The sequence below is a fragment of the Rhinoraja longicauda genome, chromosome 9, assembly GCF_053455715.1.
Source record: "Rhinoraja longicauda isolate Sanriku21f chromosome 9, sRhiLon1.1, whole genome shotgun sequence".
NCBI classification, from domain to species: Eukaryota; Metazoa; Chordata; class Chondrichthyes; order Rajiformes; family Arhynchobatidae; genus Rhinoraja; species Rhinoraja longicauda.
In genome coordinates, this window is record NC_135961.1 from 41,772,172 (window position 1) to 41,794,175 (window position 22,004).

A 22,004-nucleotide genomic window follows, 5' to 3' on the forward strand; every position below is an offset into this window, starting at 1 on the left:
AGATTTACAGTGTACAGATACATGATGAGGGAATAACGGTTAGTGCAAGGGAAAGCCAGCAAAGTCCGATCAAGGATAATCCGAGGGTCACCAATGAAGTAGATTGTAGTTCAGGACTGCTCTCTTTGCACATGTGCGTGTGTATAGGCATGTACGTTTGTGTGTGGAGGGGGTTGATACTGAAATGAAATGGCATTTAGTCTTGTGATGTTAGAAACAAGACATGATTTACTGTGAGCAGCACTTACTATTTGTAGCTTATTGCTTCATGCATTCTAAGCTTGTGGTGCTGGATAAATACAGCATTGTAACATTACAAGTTCCCCACAACAGTAGTTCCTTCATTGGCCTTTTCACAATATACTCACATTTTAGGAACAACTTTTATTCTTATGTATATGCATCTTTTTGGGAGGTGTTGGGCAGAGTAATTTTGAGTGTGCACGTGTTGGGGGAGGGTGGAAGAGGATTTATGGGGGGGGGTGGATGATGTGGGAAATAAACCTGTTGTTCAGATGGTCAGACCATAGGCACGTCTGATATTTTTTCAGTGTGTAAGTTTATAAATAACTTTGGTGTCTGACTCTTATTTGCATGCAGCAGAAAGATTAATCATTGACAAGCCGCTAAGAAGCTCTTTGTTCTTTGAGAGAGAAGCACTATTGTGGGAGAAATGTTAGCGACCAGGAACACACTATTTTCTCTCCCCCGACCCCTTCTCTGTGTCTCTTTTTATTCGGCTTTGCTCACGGGATGTCAGTACGCCTGAGCCGGCATGTGTCTTTCTCCTTCAAACTATTTCAGGCATAAATGAAGTCTTTACTCATTCCGCTTACATAATTGACATGCCTAGATCATGACATCACATGATGCAGCAGCTTAGCAACGACTATAAGGAGTTTAAGGTCTATGGTCTTCTGCATATCAATATAACTGTGAGCTAGGAATATGTTTCTGCGTGGAGCAGTAGAGTGGAAAATGAAACAGTTCTTTACACCTGGTAAGTGTTTGTTTTTGAAGTAACCATGTCTTTTTGATCACACTGAACATGTCAGTTTATGTCAGTTTATCTGAGTAAAGATTAGAGAATCTGTTCAGGTTGGTAAAGATTTGAAAGTCAATATTAAATAAATAACCTTTTGCTTAATGTATCCGTTGTCGCTCTTCCCGTATCACTCCTGTCTCTGAGTCAGAAGGATGTGGGTTCATGTCTGAGTTCAGCCATTTGAGCACCCCCCTCCCCCTCCCCCTCCCTGCAGTGCTGGGGTTATTTTGCACTGCTGTGGGGACTGTCTTTGATCCACTACTGTGGCATTAAAGGTGTGCTTCATAGGTCTTTCAGATGGAAGAGAAATGTATGTCTTGATTGTTGATGGTAAAAGACACCAGGGCTCGTTTCCAACAAATAAGTGAAAGGGAATCTTCTGTATGCATATGAAGTGTGTAGGAAGGAACTGCAGATGCTGGCTTAAACCGGATAGGCAGAAAAAGCAGGAGTAACTCAGCGGGTCAGACAGCATCTCTGGAGAAAAGGAATAGGTGATGTTTCGGGTCGAGACCCTTCTTCAGACTGAGCTCTCTATATCACCGTCTATATCTCTTGTCCCCTGACTCTCAGTCTGAAGAAGGGTCTCGATCCAAAACGTCACCTACCTTTCCCCAGAGATGCTGTCTGATCCGCTGAGTTACTCCAGCTTTTTGTGTCTATCTTGTGTAGGCATAATCAAATTCTACTTGACAATTCGAGACTGGAAAAGTTAAGGTGGGCTAAAGCACAAGTCCAAGTAACCAGAAGATATTTTACCTTTAAAAGTTTAGAACTTGAAACAGTGAATTTAAATATTGTTTCAGCAAGCTGTCATTTTAAGCTTAGCATTCTTTCTTTCCTCAGTTGGTTATTGAGCTGTCCCGACCTGAGTGCCAATGAGACCTATTTGCAAGTTGAGATGCTGCTCTGGAAAGCGCAAATGACCTTCACTCTTTGATACCCTCACAAGGACCATGGGATCGATTAATATTGGAAAGGCTGCGACATTGAATGAACTGTTACATGCCAGCATTGATACAATCGGTAAGTGTACTTAGGTAGAGATGTCTCTTGCCCATAACAGCTACGATGTGAATGGATTATTGCTTACTATGAACGTTTAATTTAGAAATGCATGGTTCTGAAAAGTATGCCTTTGGCAAATGTCAATGATTCCTTGGCCCAGTCATGCACTGTTAAATCCTGCTGTTGGCTGCCTCAGAAAACCAATCGCCTGCTTTTCAAAGGTAAGGTTTTCGTATTTGACAAGGTTCTGCATGGTAGGCTGTTCTGGAAGGTTAGATGCCATCTTCTTCTTACGTTTGAGGCAGCAGAAGCTATGTAACGCCATGGGATCCAGGGAGAGCTACCCAACTGGATAGAGAATTGGCTTCAGGGAAAGAAGCAGCAGGTGATGGTAGTAGTTTTTTTTCAGACTAGAGGCCTGTGACTAGTGGTGTGCCTCGGGGATCAGTGCTCGCTCTATTGCTGTTTGTGGTTTATGTCAACGATTTGGGTGATAATGTAGAAGGCAGGATTAGTTAGCTTGCAAATGTCATTGCGATGGGGGGTATCGTATATAGTGAAGATGGTTATTGAAAATTACAGCAGAATCTTGATCAGTTGGGCTGAGGAATGGTTCATGGAGTTTACTGCATGTAGGTAGAGTGGTCAAGAAGGCTTTTGGTACATTGGCTTTCATCAGTCACGGTTTAGAGTGTAGAAGTTGAGATGTTACATTGCCAGACATTGATGAGGCTACATTTTAATATTGTGTTCAGTTTTGGCCACCCTGCTACAGGTAGGATGTTGTTAAGCTGGGAAGAGGGCAGAGAATATTTACGAGGATGTTGCCAGGACTTGAGGGCCTGAGCTACAGGGAGAGGTTGGTCAGGCTCGGACTTTACTCCTTGGAGCACAGGAAGGTGAGGGGAGATCTTGTACAGGTGTATAAGATCATGAGGGGAATAAATAGGGTGAATGCTCAGAATCATTTACCCAGAGTAGGGGAAACAAGAACCAGAGGACATAGGTTTAAATTGATAAGATCATGTTCACAACGTATTGGAGCAGAATTAGGCCATTCAACTTATGGAGACTACTCCGCCATTTAATCTATCTTTTCCTCTCAAACCCATTCTTCAATCTTCACCCCATAACCCGTGACACCCTTACTAATTACGAACTTGTCAATATCGGGTTTAAAAATACATAATGACTTGGCCTCCACAGCCCTTTGTGGCAATGAATTCCACAGATTCACTACCCTCTGTCTAAACAAATTCCTCCTCATGTCCTTTCTAAATGTTTGTCCTTTTATTATGAGGCTATGCCCTCTGATATTAGACTCCTCCACTAGTGGAAAGATCCTCTCCACATCCATTCTATCCAGGCCTTTCACTATTTGATGTTTCTATGAGGTCCAACCTCATCCTTCTAAACTCTAGCGAGTACAGGTGCAGAGCCACTTCTTTGCCCGCTCTCTCAACCTGTACATCCTTTTCAGGCTCCCTGCATTCTCTACACTACCTGTCCCTCCACCTATCTTTGAATCATCCGCAAACATGGCCACAAAGCCATTAATTCCATCATCAAAATAATTAATATACAATGTAAAACACCGACCAGCACCTACCCCTATGGAACACCACTAGTCACTGGCAGCCAACAAGAAAAAGCCCCCTTTATTCCTACGTTTTGCCTTCTGCCATTCAGCCAATCTTCCATCCATACTAGTACCTTCCCTCTGATACCACCGGCTCCCATCTTGTTCAGTAGCCTCATGTGCGGTGCCTTATCAAAGGGCTTCTGAAAATCCAAGTGAACAACATCCACTGACTCTCCTATGTACATCTTGCTATTTACTTCCTCAAAACATTCCAATGGATTTGTCAGCCAAGATGGGAAATGTTTAATAGGAACCTGAGGGGCAACATTTATCACACAGAGGGTGGTGGATACATGGAATGAGCTGCCAGATGGTGTAATTGAGGCAGGTACTATATCAACATTTAAAAGATATTTGGATTGGTACGTGGATAGGAAAACTTCAAAGGGAAATGAGCTAAACAGTGCTGGTGAAGAAAGTGTAGATGGGGTATCTTAGTCAGCATGTGCAAGTTGGGCCAACGGCTCTGTTTCCCTGTTGTAAGACTCTATGACTCTATATGGTTTTATATTCTTGCATTAGTTTGGTCACATATAGGTAAAGTAAGGATGACAACTATCCTTTCTTAAAGACATATTGTAGGTCTGGATGGTTCTTAATTACACGGTCCTTTTAAGTTGGTCCATCATTTATCTTGTTGATCCTCTGCTCCAGCTCTATTTTCCTGAACTATTCATAGATCACTCTGTTCCCTTATTATTTTTAACTCTGTTTCGAATGCACTCAAGAACAAAGTCTTCACATCTTCTGGGGTAGAGAATTCCAAAGATGCACTACCTTCTCTCTGAAGAATGTTTTCCTCAGCTCAGTCTTAAGTGCCCCCCCTCCCAGCAGGCAGTAGCACCCTACATGCATCCAGCTTGCCAACCCTGAAATAATTGTAAGTTTTCAGCAAAATCTCCTTAGATTTTTCCTTAAACTCTGGAGAATGCAGACTCAGTTCACTTGTACTCTCCTCAAATAGTAAACCTGTTTTCTGCAGAAATATTCTTGTGAATCTTTGCTGCAAGCCCTCCATTGAAAGTATATCCTTCTTTAGATAAGATGACCGTACTATACACCATACTCCAGGATGGGTCTTATCAAGAATCTGTAAAATTGGAGTCAGACACCTTTACTCCTGTTCTCCTCGTGATAAAAGGCATGTACCATTTGTCTTCCAAAGTACTTATTTCTTAACTTTTCTCTGACTTGATTTAGAACAAAGATACTAGAGGAACAAGATAGACCCTAAAAACCATAGTATGTCATGATGCCATTTTAGTAGGCAGAAACTTGCAGAAACATTTAAAAAGAAAAATCACAAAAATCTGTGAATTGATAGATGAGATATATTCTGCATTTTAATGGTATACTGTTCCCCCAAAAGACTGATTACACTGCGAGAGACATAATGAACGGCTTTAGTAGGTTTTGCCTACTAAAATGGCTCCTTTGCGTACTACACTTCAGTATGGGCGATTTCAATGGAGTGGTCCATCTTGTTCCTCTAGTATCTTTGGTTTAGAATGCTATTCAGTCCAGAGGTAATAAGGACTGAACAGCAATTTGATAATCCAGGCAATGAGGTTCTCATCGTAAACTAATAGGAAAGGGGAGATGACCAGCAATCTTCCATCCCATATCCATTGGTACATCTTGCATCAGGTAACTTACCGTCAACAAGCTTTTTGTGCCCAATTCTTAAGTCAAACATGTTTGCCTCAGTTATTGTGAACATTTGAAAGTCAAACTCAGTTTCTTAAAGTGTCTGCAGGAAGCCTCCAGGTGAACTAGAACGTGAACTAGATTCCTTTCCTTTAATACAGAGTATTTACAGGAGTAAAACAGATCTTGCTCCAGAGCAATCCTGCACAAAGTGTTTGCACAAAGCCCCACTGGATTACCAGGCTGCTTTTTAATGGTGAGCAATTGGAAACATTGGTGGTCAGGGGATGCTGCTGTCCTTGTACAGATAGAAACTCATCCTTTAAGAAAATAACTGCAGATGCTGGTACAAATCGATTTATTCACAAAATGCTGGAGTAACTCAGCAGGTCAGGCAGCATCTCGGGAGAGAAGGAATGGGTGACGTTTCGGGTCGAGACCCTTCTTCAGACTGATGTCAGGGGGGCGGGACAAAGGAAGGATATAGGTGGAGACAGGAAGATAGAGGGAGATCTGGGAAGGAGGAGGGGAAGGGAGGGACAGAGGAACTATCTAAAGTTGGAGAAGTCGATGTTCATACCACTGGGCTGCAAACTGCCCAGGCGAAATATGAGGTGCTGTTCCTCCAATTTCCGGTGGGCCTCACTATGGCACTGGAGGAGGCCCATGACAGAAAGGTCAGACTGGGAGTGGGAGGGGGAGTTGAAGTGCTCGGCCACCGGGAGATCAGTTTGGTTAATGCGGACCGAGCGCAGGTGTTCAGTGAAGCGATCGCCGAGCCTGCACTTGGTTTCGCCGATGTAAATAAGTTGACATCTAGAGCAGCGGATGCAATAGATGAGGTTGGAAACTCATCCTTTATTGTGAGAGGATTTGTGGACCAAAGACACTGTACTGCAACTGTCTGCAACCAGTCTGAAGAAGGGCCTCGACCCCAAACATCACCCATTCCTTGTCTCCAGAGATGCTGCCTGTCCCGCTGAGTTACTCCAACATGTTGTGTCTATATTCGGTTTAAACCAGCATCTGCAGTTCCTTCCTACACATTCCATACTGCAAGTGTGCAGGGCTCTTGTAAGTGATTACACCTGGAATACTGTGCATAGGTCTGACTCTCTACTTTTCAAAGAATATACTTGTGATAGAAAAAACGCATTGAAGGTTCAAAAGATTGATTCCTGGGATCTTATAAATTGTACTATGAGGAGATATTAGCTGACAGGGACGTTACACTCTAGAATTCAGGTGAATTCTTGGAAACAGAGAAAATTCTTTCAGGAGCAACAGACAATCTGTTAGATGAATTCAATGGGTGAAGTGGCATCTGTTGGAGGAAACAAAGGTCAACATTGTGGGTTGAAATCCTGATTTCCTGATGGTTTGCTCCAGTTTCCAGCATCTGCACAGTCTCTTGTGTCTGCAAAATTATTTCAGGACATGACAGGGAAATCACAAGGGATTTTCTTCACTCCAAGGACAATTAAGATTGGAATTCTCAACCCACGAAAGCAGAGGAGGCTCAGTCACTGAGCATCTTTTCAGATAATACTGGACCAAGAGGACCCATTGGGCCCATTCCTCATTGGGTTCCCATCGTGACATGGGAAAATCGCGTTAATTCTTTAAAATAAATGATGTTTTTTTCTTAAAAATAAAATAAATGTTATCTGGAATGTTTTTACAATTTATGGTTAAAATCCTCTCTTGGAGATCCTCGAGACTGTGCCCTCATTCAGCAGCAGCGTCAGCTCTACTGCGATGGCAGATGCTTTGGGCGGGAAGAAACCGCTCCCTACACGTGGGACTCGGACCAAACGGGCGTCGAGTGGGAAGTGGGAGCCGATCATTCGACCCGACGTGGGGACGCGGGCCGATCGGGCGTTGAGTGGGAGGTCGTAGCAATTCAATGGCCCCACGGAGGGGTGAGCGGCAGGAACAAATGAGTACCCGCCGACAACCAATCAGAGTGGGGAGCATCGGCGCTCCCTCCACGTGGGGACCCGGGCCAATCAGGCGTCAGGGGGAGGTTGTAGCCAATCAATGGACCCCACGTGGGGCTGAACGGCAGGAACAAATCAGGACGCACCGGCGACCAATTGGAGCGTGGAGCGTCGGTGTTCCTCCCACATGGGACCTGGAGTATTCGGGGGCCGAGCGGGAGGTCGGAGCTGAATACAAAATGGCAACCCTCCCACAACTGCGCATGTGCAGGAGCTGAACAAAAAATGACAACCCTCCCCAAACCGCGCACGCGCGGATCCGGCGGCCATCCGTTGGGCTCAAAGCATTCTTGTTTTGGTGTAGAACCCTCCCCTCCCCCACTCCCCCATCCCCTCCCCTCCCCCACTCCCCTCCCCTCCCCCACTCCCCCATCCCCTCCCCTCCCCGCCACTCGCACTCCAACCCCCTCAATGCCCCTTTTCACCCCTCCACTCCCTTCACCCACCATCCGCCCTCAACCCCCCCTTATCCCCACTTCACCGCCCCCTCTACTCTTAGGGGCCCTCCGGCACTCCACCCCACTCACCCACTCCATCCCCCTCTCCCCCCGACTCACTTACTCCATCCTCCCTCCCTCCCCCCCAATCACCCACTCCATCCCCCCTCCCCCCCACTCACCCATTCTATCCCTTCCCCCCATTCACCCACTCCACCCCCCTTCCCCCCACTCCATCCCCCCTCCCTCCCCCATCACTCACCCAATCCATTCCCTCCCCCCCACTCCAGCCCCCTCTTCCCCACTCAGCACTCCATCCCCTCTCCCCATCACCCACTCCATCCCTGCCCTCCCACCCCCTCTCCCTCTCCTCCCCCTCTCCCTCCCTCCCTCCTCGTTCCCCCTCACCCACTCTATCCCCCCTCCCCCCTCCTTCCCCCCCACTCACCCACTCCACCCCCCCTCCCTCCTCCCACCCCCCCGCACACCCATTCCACTCCCCCCCCCTCACCCACTCCATCACTCCCCCCCTCGCCCACTCCATCCCTTTGCTCCCCCCCTCCTATACCCTCCCTCCTCCCCACCCCTGACTCTCTCATCACCCCCTCCTTATTGGCCGCCACTCCGGTCACTCGTGCGGGTGCCGCCCTCCTCTCCGAGCAGCAACCACTGGGGCCGGGGGGCGACTACAACTTCCAGCGGTCAACTCGGCGGCGGGAGGAGCGCATAAGATGTCAGAGCGGGAGGAGGAGGAGAAGTAGGAGTGTGGCCGCAGTGTGTGTGCGTGCGTGCGTGCGTGTGTGTGAATGCCCACTGGGGGTTGTAGTCCGGTGAATTAGATCAACGGGCCACAGCTGCGGAGGCGCGGACGCGTTGCGTTCCCATTATGAGGTCATACGCGGGTGACGGCGAATGGCAGGAGTGGACTCAAACTTCCCATTGTGACGTCATACGCGGGTGACCACCAAAGAGAGATAGAAAAGTGATTTTTTTAACATAAAAAAGTGATTTTGAAAGATTAAGCAGTGGAATTTAAAAATTTAACATTCATTTGAATCCCAAGGCAATGGTGAGTAAGGTGGGCCTAAAATTGTGGCGCTATCATGTACCGTTCTGGCTGTGTTACATAAACACATAAACACACAAACATATACACACAAACAAACCGAGAGTTTTACTAGACCAAGTGGACCCGTTGGGCCCAATCCTCTCCTACATTGGTGTAGCACCCTCTCCTCCCTCCCTCCCTCCCTCCCTCCCTCCCTCCCTCCCTCCCTCCCTCCCTCCCTCCCTCCCTCCCTCCCTCCCTCCCTCCCTCCCTCCCTCCCTCCCTCCCTCCCTCCCTCCCTCCCTCCCTCCCTCCCTCCCTCCCTCCCTCCCTCCCTCCCTCCCTCCCTCCCTCCCTCCCTCCCTCCCTCCCTCCCTCCCTCCCTCCCTCCCTCCCTCCCTCCCTCCCTCCCTCCCTCCCTCCCTCCCTCCCTCCCTCCCTCCCTCCCTCCCTCCCTCCCTCCCTCCCTCCCTCCCTCCTTCCCTCCCTCCCTCCTTCCCTCCTTCCCTCCTTCCCTCCTTCCCTCCTTCCCTCCTTCCCTCCCTCCTTCCCTCCCTTCCTCCCTCCCCTCCTACCCCCCTCCCCCTTCCTCCCTTCCCTTCCCCCCACCATCCCACTCAACCCCACCCTCCCTCCATCCCCTCCTGCATTGCTGCAGCACCCTCTCCTCCCCCTCCCACCCCCACTCCATCCCCCTCAACCCCCCTTATCCTCCCTCCTCCCACCCCCCTCCCTCACCCCACCCTCCCTAGGAAATAGATTTAAACTTTAAAATGTGAATAACTTAAAAAATATAACACCGATTTCAATGAAACTACTTCCATTAACACCAAAGGGACGACGGTGAGTAAGGTGGGCTTAAAATTGTCGCGCTATTGTGTACCGTTTTGGCTGTAGTTCAGAAACAAACAAACAAATAGAGTTTTAGTATATAGATATAGATAGATGATAATCAAATGAACAGAAATTATTGCAGGAAAATGGTCGTTAGGTAAAAGATCAGGTATCATCTTTTCAGATAGTGGAATGGGCATAACAGGCCAACACCTGTAGTCAGGATCGAACCCGAATCTCCGACGCTGTAAACGCTGTAAGGCAGCAACTCTACTGCTGCACCACCTTGCCGCCCAAATTATGTTGTTGTGTTCTGAAGAGTCCTGACTGGTGGCTATAGCTTGCCCTAATTAGGACATGGGCCAAAGCCAGCCTTAGGCCTCTATTGTCATGTCGAAACTCTTGGCACATTCTTTGATTTTTCATTAAGTCCATGTTAAATAACAATACCTGCTTCTTTTTACTTGAGCAAGACATTGAATAGGAACTTAGTTTGAACAGAACAAATATTTAGCTTCTTTTCCATTTCACTCCAAATATCTGAGTAGAGGCGTTTTAGCTACTGCAGATGAATTGTAGATGTTTTTTTCCCCAGGAATGTGAAAAGTCTGTGCTCCAGATGCTAACAAAGTATAAACAGGAGAACTGAAATGTCTGCAACTCAGCACCATAAGGGAAACATTCTGTTAGCTGCTTACATTCACAATTGTGGTTGAATCTTAGGAGTATCATCAAAATTGTGTGGCTTGTTGCTGCTGACATTACGGGGAGCTGTTTGTGGGTTGTGATGTTACTAGTTTTAAAATAACTTTAACTAATGGGTACTAAGCACATTGAGTCTAGACAGAGTGCAGTTGTGGATGATCACAAAGAATGCCTGTTTGCTTTTTGCAGAGAGACCTCAGTACAAACTAGTGGAGAAAATGACCCCATTGTTTAATATAGCTGATGAGAACGTGTTCCATTTAGATCATCTCTTGTCTATGTCCCCACAGCAATCACCACAATGTTACAGGCCAAAGTGTTTAGAGTTCAGTGAGAAACAGGCCCTTTGCAACACCGAGTCCGACACACCAGGGCAAAATTACAAAAGCCAATTAACTTGCACGTCTTTGGAATGTCGAGGAAACCGCAGCACCCAGTGAAAACCCACACAGTCACAAGGAAAACGTACAAATACCGCACAGACAGCACCTGTAGTCAGGGTCCAACCCAGCTGTCTGGCGCTGTGAGGCAGCAGCTCTACTGCTGCGCCATTGTGTCACCCTAAATTGTTCATTGCCAATCAATCCAGCCCTCATTTCTAGAGAAATTACTTCATTCGGGGACAATCCCTTGCAAATGCATTCATTTGTTTTTCTTTCACTGCTTATTTTTCATGTATTTATTTAAAATAAAATAATATTAAAATCTGATTTTGCAATTATATACTAACTTTCACATGCACAGGAAGGCGAAACAAGCTTTATAAAACTAATGCGGTGCTCTTGAAATGCTATTGTGTAGGGACCATATCTAAGCACAGCAGGATGCCGCAGGCATGCATGCTTTGCTCCTTGTGGTATTGAGGATAGAATCATAGCATCACTATAGTCTTTACAATAGCTTGCTGTGTATGAATTGGCCATCACATTTCTTGCATTGTTACAGCATCTTCTAGAAAGCACAATTATGTTTTGGACATCCTTGAGATTGTGGAAATTGCAATAGAATAACTCCAGTGCAGTGAGAAGCTTGCAAGAGGCAAAGTCCAACACACACATTGTCCCCATACCTCGATTACATCTTATCCCCCCTAGTCGATTCCCTTCCCAACTATGTCCAAAATGCCTCACATGCCCTTTGACCTTTTAATGGCTTTCAGTTTCCAGACCGCCGTTACCTCATCTTTACGATGGATTTTCAGTCGCTCTACTGTCGGTTGTCAAACATTGCAGCAGGATCTTGATCGGTCGGCCAGGTGGGCTGAGGAATGGTTGATGGAATTGAACACAGAGAAATGCGAGATGATGCATTTTGGGAAGACTAACTTGGGCCGGACCTGCATAGTGGATGGTAGGGCTCCGGGGAGTGTTGTAGAGTAGAAGGTTCTAGGAGTGCAGGTTCATAGTTCGTTGAAAGTGGTACCACAGGAAGTTAAGGTGGTCATAAAAGGCTTTTGGCACATTGGTCTTCATCAGTCAGAATACCGAGTGTTGAATATTGAGTCTGAAGAAGGGTCTCGACCCGAAACGTCACTCATGCCTTCACTCCACAGATGCTGCCTATCCCGCTGAGTTTCTCCAGCATTTTGTGTCTATCTTCGGTGTAAACCAGCATCTGCAGTTCCTTCCTACATATTGAGTATAGAAGTTGCAAGTCATATTGTAGTAAGATTTATTCACAAAATGCTGGAGTAACTCAGCAGGTCAGGCAGCATCTCGGGAGAGAAGGAATGGGTGACGTTGTAGTAAGATGTTGGTGAGGTTGCATTTAAAGTATTGTATTCAGTTTTGGGCACCACATTATAGGAAAGATATTGTCAAACTAGAAAGGTGGCAGAGAAGATTTACAAGGATGTTGCCAGAACTCGAGGGCCTGAGCTATAGGGAGAGTTTGAGCAGGCCAGGACACTATTTCTTGGAGTGCAGGAGGACAAGAGGTGATCTTATAGATGTGTACAAAATTATGAGAGAAGTAGATTGGATAAATGCACAGAGTCTCTTGCCCAGAGGGGAATCAATAACCAGAGGACATAGGTTTAAAGTGAGGGGGGAAAGATTTAATAGGAACCTGAGGGGTAACTTTTCCACACAGAGGGTGGTGAGTGTATGGAATGAGCTGCTGGAGGAGGAGCTGAGGCAGGTAGCATTGCATAGTTTAAGAAAAACTTGGATAGGTGCATAGATATAGGACAGGTTTAGAAGGATATGGGCCAAACATCGGCAGGTGGGGCTAGTGTAGATGGGACATGGTAGTTGGTGTTGGGCTGAAGGGCCTGTTTCCACACTCTGACTCCATGACTCTACACCTCTATCCCCCACCAGGAAGGCCTTAAAGCCCACCATTTCTTTCTCAATCGCAGCCTTAGCCAATTTCCCTCTACCAAAACTTTCCTCTGCCTAGCGGAGCTGGTCCTCACCCATAAGAAGTTTTCCTTCGACTCCTCCCACTTCCTCCAAATCAAAGTTGTAGACATGGGGACTCGCATGGGCCTTCCACTATGCCTGTCTTTTTGTTGGGTACGTTGAACAATCCCTGTTCCAGGTGTACACTAGCCCGATCCCCAGACCTGTATCTCCGCTACATTGATGACCGCATCAGGGCTACCACTTGCAACCACACAGTACTCACAGACTTTATGAACCTCTCCACTAACTTCCACCCTGCACTCAAGTTCACTTGGTCCATCTCCGGCAAGTGGAGGGGGAAGGGGAGTCAGTCTACCCCACGACTGATGGGAGAGGAGTTGTACAGTTTGATAGCCACAGGGAAAAAGGACTTCCTTTCAATTTTCTAGTTTTTCCAACGCCTCATCCCTCCTCGTTTCCAGCGCCTGCGCCTGCAATTCTGTGATTTTGTATCCCTGCTCCTTGCACACGCTGCATGATAATCACTTGTTGGGGGCAACCACTCCTTGAGTTCCGGAGTCCCTTCACTATCATTCTCCACTACCTCTTGTAAAGTGCACATATAAACTTAGTCTTCGGCCAAGCTTTTGATCACTTGCTCTGATACATCGCTTGAAACTTTTTTTTTTTTGGGGTGGTGTTTGCAATATGTCAAAAACACCTTTCTATCCATGGAATGCAGCACAAAACGCCACAGGTGATTCTTTCTTCCTGTGGCTATCAAACTGTCCAACTCCTCCCCCTTCTGTCGTGGGGTAGACGGACTACACTTCCCCTTCCATGCCGCAGATGGTCCAAGTGAATTTGAGTGCAGGGTGGGAGTTAGTAGAGAAGTTAATAAAGTCCATGAGTACTGTGTGGGTGCAAGAGGTAGCCCTGATGCAGTCATCAGTGTAGCAGAGATACAGTTTGGGGTTAGGGCTAGTGCTCCTATCACTTATGATCTTAAGATGATATCTATTCACACATCCGATTGTTGTAGTTAAGTATTAGCCATGCAGTTTAATGCCGAACTTTGTGAATGAGGGAGGGATAGCATCTGTGAGTTGATTAGCGTGTTTACGGTAAGTATTGTGTGAATTTCAACTTTCAGTTAGAGGCTTGCATCCGATCATAAAGGAAGCATGGGCAGGTCACGAGGGTTATTATGGAGAAGTAATCGTGCATGAAAATGGTTTTGTATACAATGGGGCTTAGCCATTGATGAGGTCACTTCCAAGGACGTTACATTGCTGAATTGTGCCATTAAATGGCTGCTGTTACAAAGCAGTTGCTTCCAGTATAAGCAAATACCAAATAACTGATCCTGACATAATCAGGTCAATGCACTTTCTGATTTTTTTAGCCCCTCTCAGTGATTAACCCTCTCAGAGAAGAGTGTACATACATGCGTGCGTGTGATCATGCATGTGTGTGTGTGCATGTATGTGTGTGCATGTGCGTGCACGAACGTGAGGGGGTAGGGAAGATGGTGTTGGAGATGTGAATGTGGGTCAAGGGGTGATGCAGAATCTGGACCATATAAATAAATTGGTGGAAGCAGGTCAAAGAGCGTCTGTGAAGGCAAAGGGAAGGTTGACGTTTTGTGGAGCACCCCTGCTCTCTCCACAACAGCCATCTTCAGCTCTTGGTTGCATGTCATTTCCTTCTTATTCCCAGACCAAGCTCCCAGTCTACCAGGATTAGACCAAACGCAAACAAGAAGAACAATGCTTCACATTCCACTCGGGTAGCTGACAACCCAATGGTATGATGCTGGTAGTCCTTCAGCAGTTGTTTCTGGCACCACAAGTTAACTGTGAATAATGAAGTGACATTCATGAATTTATTTAAGGAACCGTGGGTTCCTTAAACATGATGGCCAAACCTTCTGTATCCAGTCGGGTTTTTTTACTACTACTGTCACCATCCTGGAACCCCTGTCGGATTTTCAGAACCAACTTCCATCCGATGGGACTGCACAGAGCCAACATCACATGTCACACCATAAGTACTGATGCAGTCCTGATTCAGATACGAACATGCCCCTCTGCGAGAGTGTGGCGCCAAGGTCACAGCCTTGCAATGACTACCTCATTCTGGTAATGAAATGATGTGACAGGATCTAGCGATATTTCTCTTACGTCTAGGTCTGATATGTAGGCTGCAAGCAAACCTGGTATTGTGGCCACTATTCCCTTTTAAATTAATTTTAAAGAGATGGTCGTGAGACTTTAATTCTTCACTTTATGTGTGAAAAAAATATTCCTCTTTGCCAATAAGTTATATCTGAACATACAAAGAAAATAGTCATGGAGTCATAAAATGGTACAGCCTTGTACAATTATACCGTTCAGCCATCATATCCATGCTTAGCTTTTAGCTCCTTTACACCAATCCCATTTGCCCACACTTGTCCATTTCCATCTGTGCCTTGCCTATTTAAGTGTCTGTCTAAATGTTTCTTAAACATGATCACATCTGATTCTGACACCTCCTCTGGTGGCTCATTTCAGATACCAATTTTTCATTCTGTAAATCATTTAACACTTGCATTCCATTTAAATATTCTACCTCTCACCTTAAAATTATGCCGCCTTGTTTTCCCTACCATGGGAAAAAGATTTTGACCATCACCTATCTTTAACTCTCATGAACTAATTTTATATCACCCCACAGCCTTCTTTGCTCCATAAGATCATAAGTGATAGTAGGTTTAGGCCATTCGGCCCATCAAGTCTACTCCGCCATTCAATCATGGCTGATCTATCTCTCCCTCCTAACCCCATTCTCCTGCCTGCTCCCCATAATCTCTGACAACCCCACTAATCAAGAATCTATCTATCTCTGTCTTAAATATATCCATTGACTTTGCCTCCACAGCCTGCTGTGGCAAATAATTCCACAGATTCACCACCCTCTGACTAAAGAAATTAGTTTCCACATAAAACATATCCAGCCTTTCCTATCTCCCACCATAACTATAGTAATCTAATCCAGGCAACATCCAGGCCGAAGCTTCTGTGCTCTACTGTTTTATATTCCAGGTTCCATGATATGGTTGAATGGAAGAGCAGGTCTGGGGTTTATTGTTGCTTTATCCTGTGTTCATGTTCAGCATCATCGCTGAGGCTTCTGCGAATATTAAAGACATTTAAAAGTAACAAATGGCCTCTTTTTGTGGATTGAGTCTCATTATTCCTAAAATTAAATAATCTAATATCAGTAGATTACTGTTTGGAATTTAGTTGGATTTTAAAATATATAATTATCAGGATTTGGGGAACTGTTGGAAAGGGAAGCATTAATTACCAACCTAAACTGCCCTTGAATTGAATGGTTTATTGATCCATTTGGTCAGTAAGGGGTTAATCACATTGACCCTGGAGTCACATGTAGGTCAGGCATGACAAGGATGGGAGATTTCATTCCCTAAAAGACATTCGTGAATTCGATGGGGATTTTATGACAATCTTTTGTTTTCCTTAACGTCCCATCCCTCTCTACCATGGTGATGTTTGATCAGAGGCACTCCAGATAGTCAAAATCCCATGATTGCAGGTGATGTAATTTATCAACTGTGCCATCATTATATCTCACGTAGGATCTAGTAATGCAGAGGCTTGGAGCAATGGGTTTAAATTTTGCCACAGGAAAATAAGAGTCTGGTATTAAAATGTAGTTGTGACTGTGAAATAAGTGGGTCAATTTAAAACCCATGTTGCTCATTAACATTAATTGGAGGTAATTGGCCCCCCTTCACCTGGATGGCTTCCTTTAGATTCTCCAGTTTCCTGCCGTGTGTCAAAGATGTACATTACACACACAAAAGTGTATTGGTTGGTAGGTTAATTGGTGACATTAAATTATATTGTGTATGGGAGTGGTGGAATCTGGAAAGAGAATGTGTGAGGAAAAAAAATTGTGGATTGCTGTAGGATTAGTGTAAATTGGAGGTTGATGGTCAGTGTGGACTTGATAGGCCAAAGGGCCTATTTGTGTGCTGCAATTCTACATGCCTCTCTGACTCGAGGAACTGAGAGCGGTTCATGAAAATGTCCACTTTCTCAGGGCTAATAGCAATGGGCAATAGATATTGGCCTTGTCAGTGGTGTCCATCTTCGAGTTATGAATAAAATACTCCAAAGGTAACAGTTTTTATTTGTGCGAACTTTATACCTCCATGTTCTAATAGTCAATCTGTGCCTGTTTTTCAGATAATGAAGGAGAGTTGAGTAACAGCCAAGTACCAAGAATGGTTCTTCTCATGCATCGATGGTACCTCCTATCCACTGAATTGGCAGGAAAGCTTCTAATTATATATCCTTTCTAACTTTTTAAAAGTTGCACCTTGGTTGTGATCATGTTGGAAAAAAAATTGCTAGCGTCGCTCAAGTTTAATCCCTCACAAAATCACATCTGGTCAGATCTACACTATCCTGGACATGCACACACAGCAGCAGTGCAGACCCCAGGAAACTAGTACTGTTATGAATGCAGACTGGAAGTGAACCTATGCGAAGAATGTCAGCATTAAGGAAAACAAATTATCTTTCTCTAACGGAGCCAAATGTGATCAAGTTGTTTTTTTAATCTTGTCATCGGTGGAACTAATTGTTTGGTGGCGAGTTCAATCAGTGGCTGAAACTCCAGCACGAGTTTCAGGCAAGCACCGGATCCTTAGTAGGGTCCAGGTAGGCAAGGAAGTGTTTGTTGAGGGCGTGGATCAGGCGTAGACTGAAGTAAAGTTGGGGTCCATTGCAGGTGTGGGTGAGTGAGGCCCGGAGCTGCGGGAGAGTCAGGGTGAGGGCCTGCTGGTGCCGGCACATCGCAGCCAGTGTAGAACACAGGCCAAGGTAGGAGGACCACTACAAAAAATGGTGGATCGACTGTCAGTACCCACGGACAAGGAGGGATTTTGTCCTGCAAGTGTTGCAGTATTAATGAACAGCAATCATGAAAATAAATTGATCAGAAGCAAATTTTCATTGGGGACTGTAGCAAGATACCAAAAGGTGAGTCTGGGAGATTTGTAAATTGATGGGCTCTCATCTTGTTTAGTAGCCTCACCTGTGGCATTTTATCAAAGGGCCTCTGAAAATCCAGCCACTGTCAAGGTTGAACCAGGGTCTCTGGTGCTGGGAGATAGCAGCTCCACTAGCTAGGCCAGTGTGTAGATGAGGAGAAACTACTTTAGTTGGCTAGGATGTCCTGGACTTGGAGCCTTATTTGAATTGAGTAACATTGATTTTTCAGGCGTGAGGTTAAGAAACACTCTACATGCAGTGGATGTGGAAGTCAGAACTCTCTTCCACAAAAGGCAGATGACGCTGGGTCATTGTCTTTTAAATTACACTTTTGCTATACAAAGTTATAAAGAGATGTGAGGCAAAGACAAAACATTGGATTTAGCTATGATCTCATTGAGTGTAGCCTTAGATTCAAAGCGCTGAATATCCTACTCTTTTTACTTTTCCAAATATATAAAGACATTTCTCTTGACTTTCAAACGTATCGTGAAGCATGTGGTGAGGATTGCAGTGACTTTCGCCTCAAAATCTGTCATTTAATGAGGTAAGAAATTGCACTAATCTTCTCCTCAATGAACGAAAATAATGAAAAATGAATCATGTGAATAGATTATTTAGTTTAGTTTCTAGATACAGTGTGGAAACAGGCCCTTCAGCCCACCAAGTACACATCAACCACTAGTTCTATCCTACACTACCGGGACAATTTACAGAAGCCAATTAACCTACAAACCTGCACGTCTTTGGAATGTGGGAGGAAACCGGAGCACCCGGAGAAAACCCATGCAGTCACAGGGAGAACATGCAAACTCCGTACAGACACCACCCATAGTCTGGATCGAACCTGGGTCTCTGGCGCTGTAAGGCAGCAACTCTACTGCTGCGCCACCGTGCTGCCCATCTGCCCTATTGCCCTATACACTCAAGCCTCCTACAGGATCAAAGGCATTATGATCGGCCTCACCTGAGAGTAAGGCATGAAGAATTTTAATTTTTAGGTACTTCAGGATTACAGTGAGGATAAATCCTTGTACTTGCAATAGGATTCATGTATCGGCTGAATTAGTAACTATCGCTAGGCAATCTGATATTAGATGGTTTCAGGGGCAAGGAGTATGCTGTCCTGTAATTACCACACTACCTTCTGCTCAAAGTTAGAATGCTGGTTAATTGTTGCCAGCCATTGTAGCCAGCACCCTGGATTATTGGTGCCCATTAGACCCTTTGTGCTGACTGCTATATCCAGATTTCTCATTTGATATGCTCATGATAAAGAAAGAAGAAAGACTGGAAAGACTGGATAGACTCGGCTTGTACTCGCTGGAATTTAGAAGATTGAAGGGGGATCTTATAGAAACTTACAAAATTCTTAAGGGGTTGGACAGGCTAGATGCAGGAAGATTGTTCCCGATGTTGGGGAAGTCCAGAACAAGGGGTCACAGTTTAAGGATAAGGGGGAAGTCTTTTAGGACCGAGATGAGAAAGTGTTTTTTCCACACAGAGAGTGGTGAATCTGTGAAATTCTCTGCCACAGAAGGTAGTTGAGGCCAGTTCATTGGCTATATTTAAGAGGGAGTTAGATGTGGCCCTTGTGGCTAAAAGGATCAGGGGGTATGGAGAGAAGGCAGGTACAGGATACTGAGTTGGATGATCAGCCATGATCATATTGAATGGCGGTGCAGGCTCGAAGGGCCGAATGGCCTACTCCTGCACCTATTTTCTATGTTTTCTATGTTTCTATGATGAGATCAAATGGTGATCTTGCCAGCAATGTCAGCAATCTATGAACAAGTTAAAATTGAAGGGTAAATGATGATCATTTTGAAGCTGTAAATACCACATATTACAAAACTGAAACAGACCTCTATTGTGACAAAGGAGATTGTGTTTGACTTCAGGAAGCGAAGTGGTACACATGCTCTGGTGTCCATTGCGGGTGCTGAAGTAGAGATGGTTAAAACCTTCATGTTCTAAGGAATTAATATCACCAGCAATTTGCATTGGACCAACCACATCAAAGCAATTCACAAGAAGGCCACCAACGCATCTACTTCCTTAGAAGGCTTAGGAAGATCGGCTTTTCCCCAACAACCCTCACCAACTTCTACAGATGGAATTGATGGCTTTGTGAGATGATATGAGATAGGTGGAGGGGCAGTTAGAGTAGAGGAACGAAGGAGTCTGCAGAAGGACTTGGACAGGTTGGTAGAATGGATAAACAAGTGGCAGATGGAATGCAGCATAGCAAAGTGTGCGGTCATGCACTTTGATAGTAAGAAAGAAATGGGGAGAGGATTCTGAAATTGGAGGTGCAAAGAGACTTGGGAGTGTTGGTGCAGGATTCCAAAAAAGTTCATTTGTAAGTTGAATTGATAGTAAATAACCGCACTGTGGAGTATTGTGAGCTGTTTTGTGATACGTATCTGAGGAAGGATGTGCTGCCATTGGAGAGTGATTTTACGAGAATGATCCCGGGGATGATCGGGTTAATGTATGATGAGCTTTTGAAAGCTCTGGGCCTGTATTCACTGGAGTTTAGAAGGATGAGGGGGAACCTCATTGAAACTTACCGTATAATGAATGGCCTGGATAGAGTGAATGTGGAGAAGATGTTTCTACTCGTGGTAGAGTCTAGGTCTAGAGGGCACAGGCTCAGAATAAAAGGACATACCTTTAGAAAGGAGATGAGGAGGAATTTATTTAGCCAGAGTGTGGTGAACCTGTGGAATTAATTGCCATAGACAGCTCTGGTGGCCATCTTTGGGTGTTTTTACTTGATTAGTAAGGGTATCAAAGATTATGGGCAGAAGGCAGGAAAATAGATAGAGCTCTTAATAATAATAATAATAATAATACATTACATTTATATAGCGCTTTTCATATACTCAAAGACGCTTGATAGCGAACATTCCAACATTTAAGGAGCTGATAGAAGCTTAACAATTTTAAACAATAGAAGTATCTGATGGAAGTTTCAAACTTCTATTATTCAGCAGAAATGTCGAAGTTTCTCCAGACTCCCCCCAGATGTTCAGCATCCTTGTAGTGATCCTGGTAAATCTCCTCTGCGTGCATTCCAAAGTCTCAACTTCACTCCTAACATCTGAAGAAATTGGGAAAAGATTGACCAGAAAATCCTTCATCAAATCCATCAGATAGCTGAAAGCAGCCCATATAATCCCACGTGTTAGAGGACTTGTCAAGTGGATTTTGTATAATGCGATCTCTTGTCAAACAGATCTTTAACCTCCCTCTCTTTATGCATGTGTGTATATAGGTACTGGATCTCTGAATTCCCTGCTGAGTTTAACTTGGACCTGGGTTTGGTGCATCTGACAGAGCAGTTTCAGGAACTGGCTAGCCAGCTAGGCTATGAAGAACACAGTAAACTCCTTGACATCTCCAGCATGTAAGAGAACTCCTTTACTTTATGATCTGAGATATATATATATATTAATAATCAGCAATGAATGGTGCCATGGATTTGTGATGGTGACGCGTGGCACTGTCTGATGGCATTGATGGGAGACACAGACCAGTGCCAGTAACTGATGGCACTGACTGATGGCATGTCTTGTGTCATGGATTGACTAATGTCACCGACTGGGAACACTGACTAATGGTTCTGACTAGTGCCATGGACTGGCTGGCAGTATTGACAGGTGGCAGTGGCTAGTGGCATTGATAAGTGCCACTGGTTGGGGTCAACAATGGATGTCTGAAACAGTTACCACTAATTCCTGGCACTGATGACCAATATTAATGATAATCAATAATGACAGAAGTGGGTGGTATTGGCTGACGGCACTGTTTGATGGCAACAACTGGTGGTAATATCAGATGGCACAACTGGGCTGTTGACTCAGCATTGAACGATAGTGCAGTGTAATGCCAATGATGGGTGGTATTAATAGATGACACTGGCTGTTGGTATTGATACATGGCACTGAATGTTGGCGTTGACTGGCACTAATTGATGGCATTGCCTGATGGCACAGACTGATGGCACGGCCTCATGACAATGACTGATAGGTATGTCTTGGACATTCACTCTTCAATTCCTGATGGGGTTAGTACATTGCTGTTTGGATTAATGGTGCTTATTGATACCACTGGCTTTGATGGGCAGCATTGACTGACGATGTTGGGAGATGCGATAGGCTGGCAGCAATGTTCAGTGGTGTCAAGTGACGGCTCTTTCTACTGGCACAAACCCATGACACA

General features: G+C 45.1%; 1 protein-coding gene across 3 annotated transcripts in view; it reads left to right on the forward strand.

Moving 5' to 3' along the window:
- The first annotated feature begins 821 nt into the window (after nucleotides 1–821).
- rasgrp3 (RAS guanyl releasing protein 3 (calcium and DAG-regulated)) overlaps nucleotides 822–22,004 on the forward strand; it is an 89,309-nt gene continuing 68,126 nt past the window's right edge. Inside the window, exons 1-5 of one of the 3 annotated variants that reach the window (XM_078405322.1) lie at nucleotides 822–1,000; nucleotides 1,892–2,071; nucleotides 16,968–17,070; nucleotides 18,262–18,324; nucleotides 21,058–21,189. In XM_078405322.1, coding sequence (XP_078261448.1) covers nucleotides 2,002–2,071; nucleotides 16,968–17,070; nucleotides 18,262–18,324; nucleotides 21,058–21,189 — 368 coding nt within the window. In that variant the 5' untranslated portion in view covers nucleotides 822–1,000; nucleotides 1,892–2,001. The remainder of the gene's footprint in view (nucleotides 1,001–1,891; nucleotides 2,072–16,967; nucleotides 17,071–18,261; nucleotides 18,325–21,057; nucleotides 21,190–22,004) is intronic. The other 2 variants (XM_078405321.1, XM_078405323.1) reach the window with 2 other exon arrangements.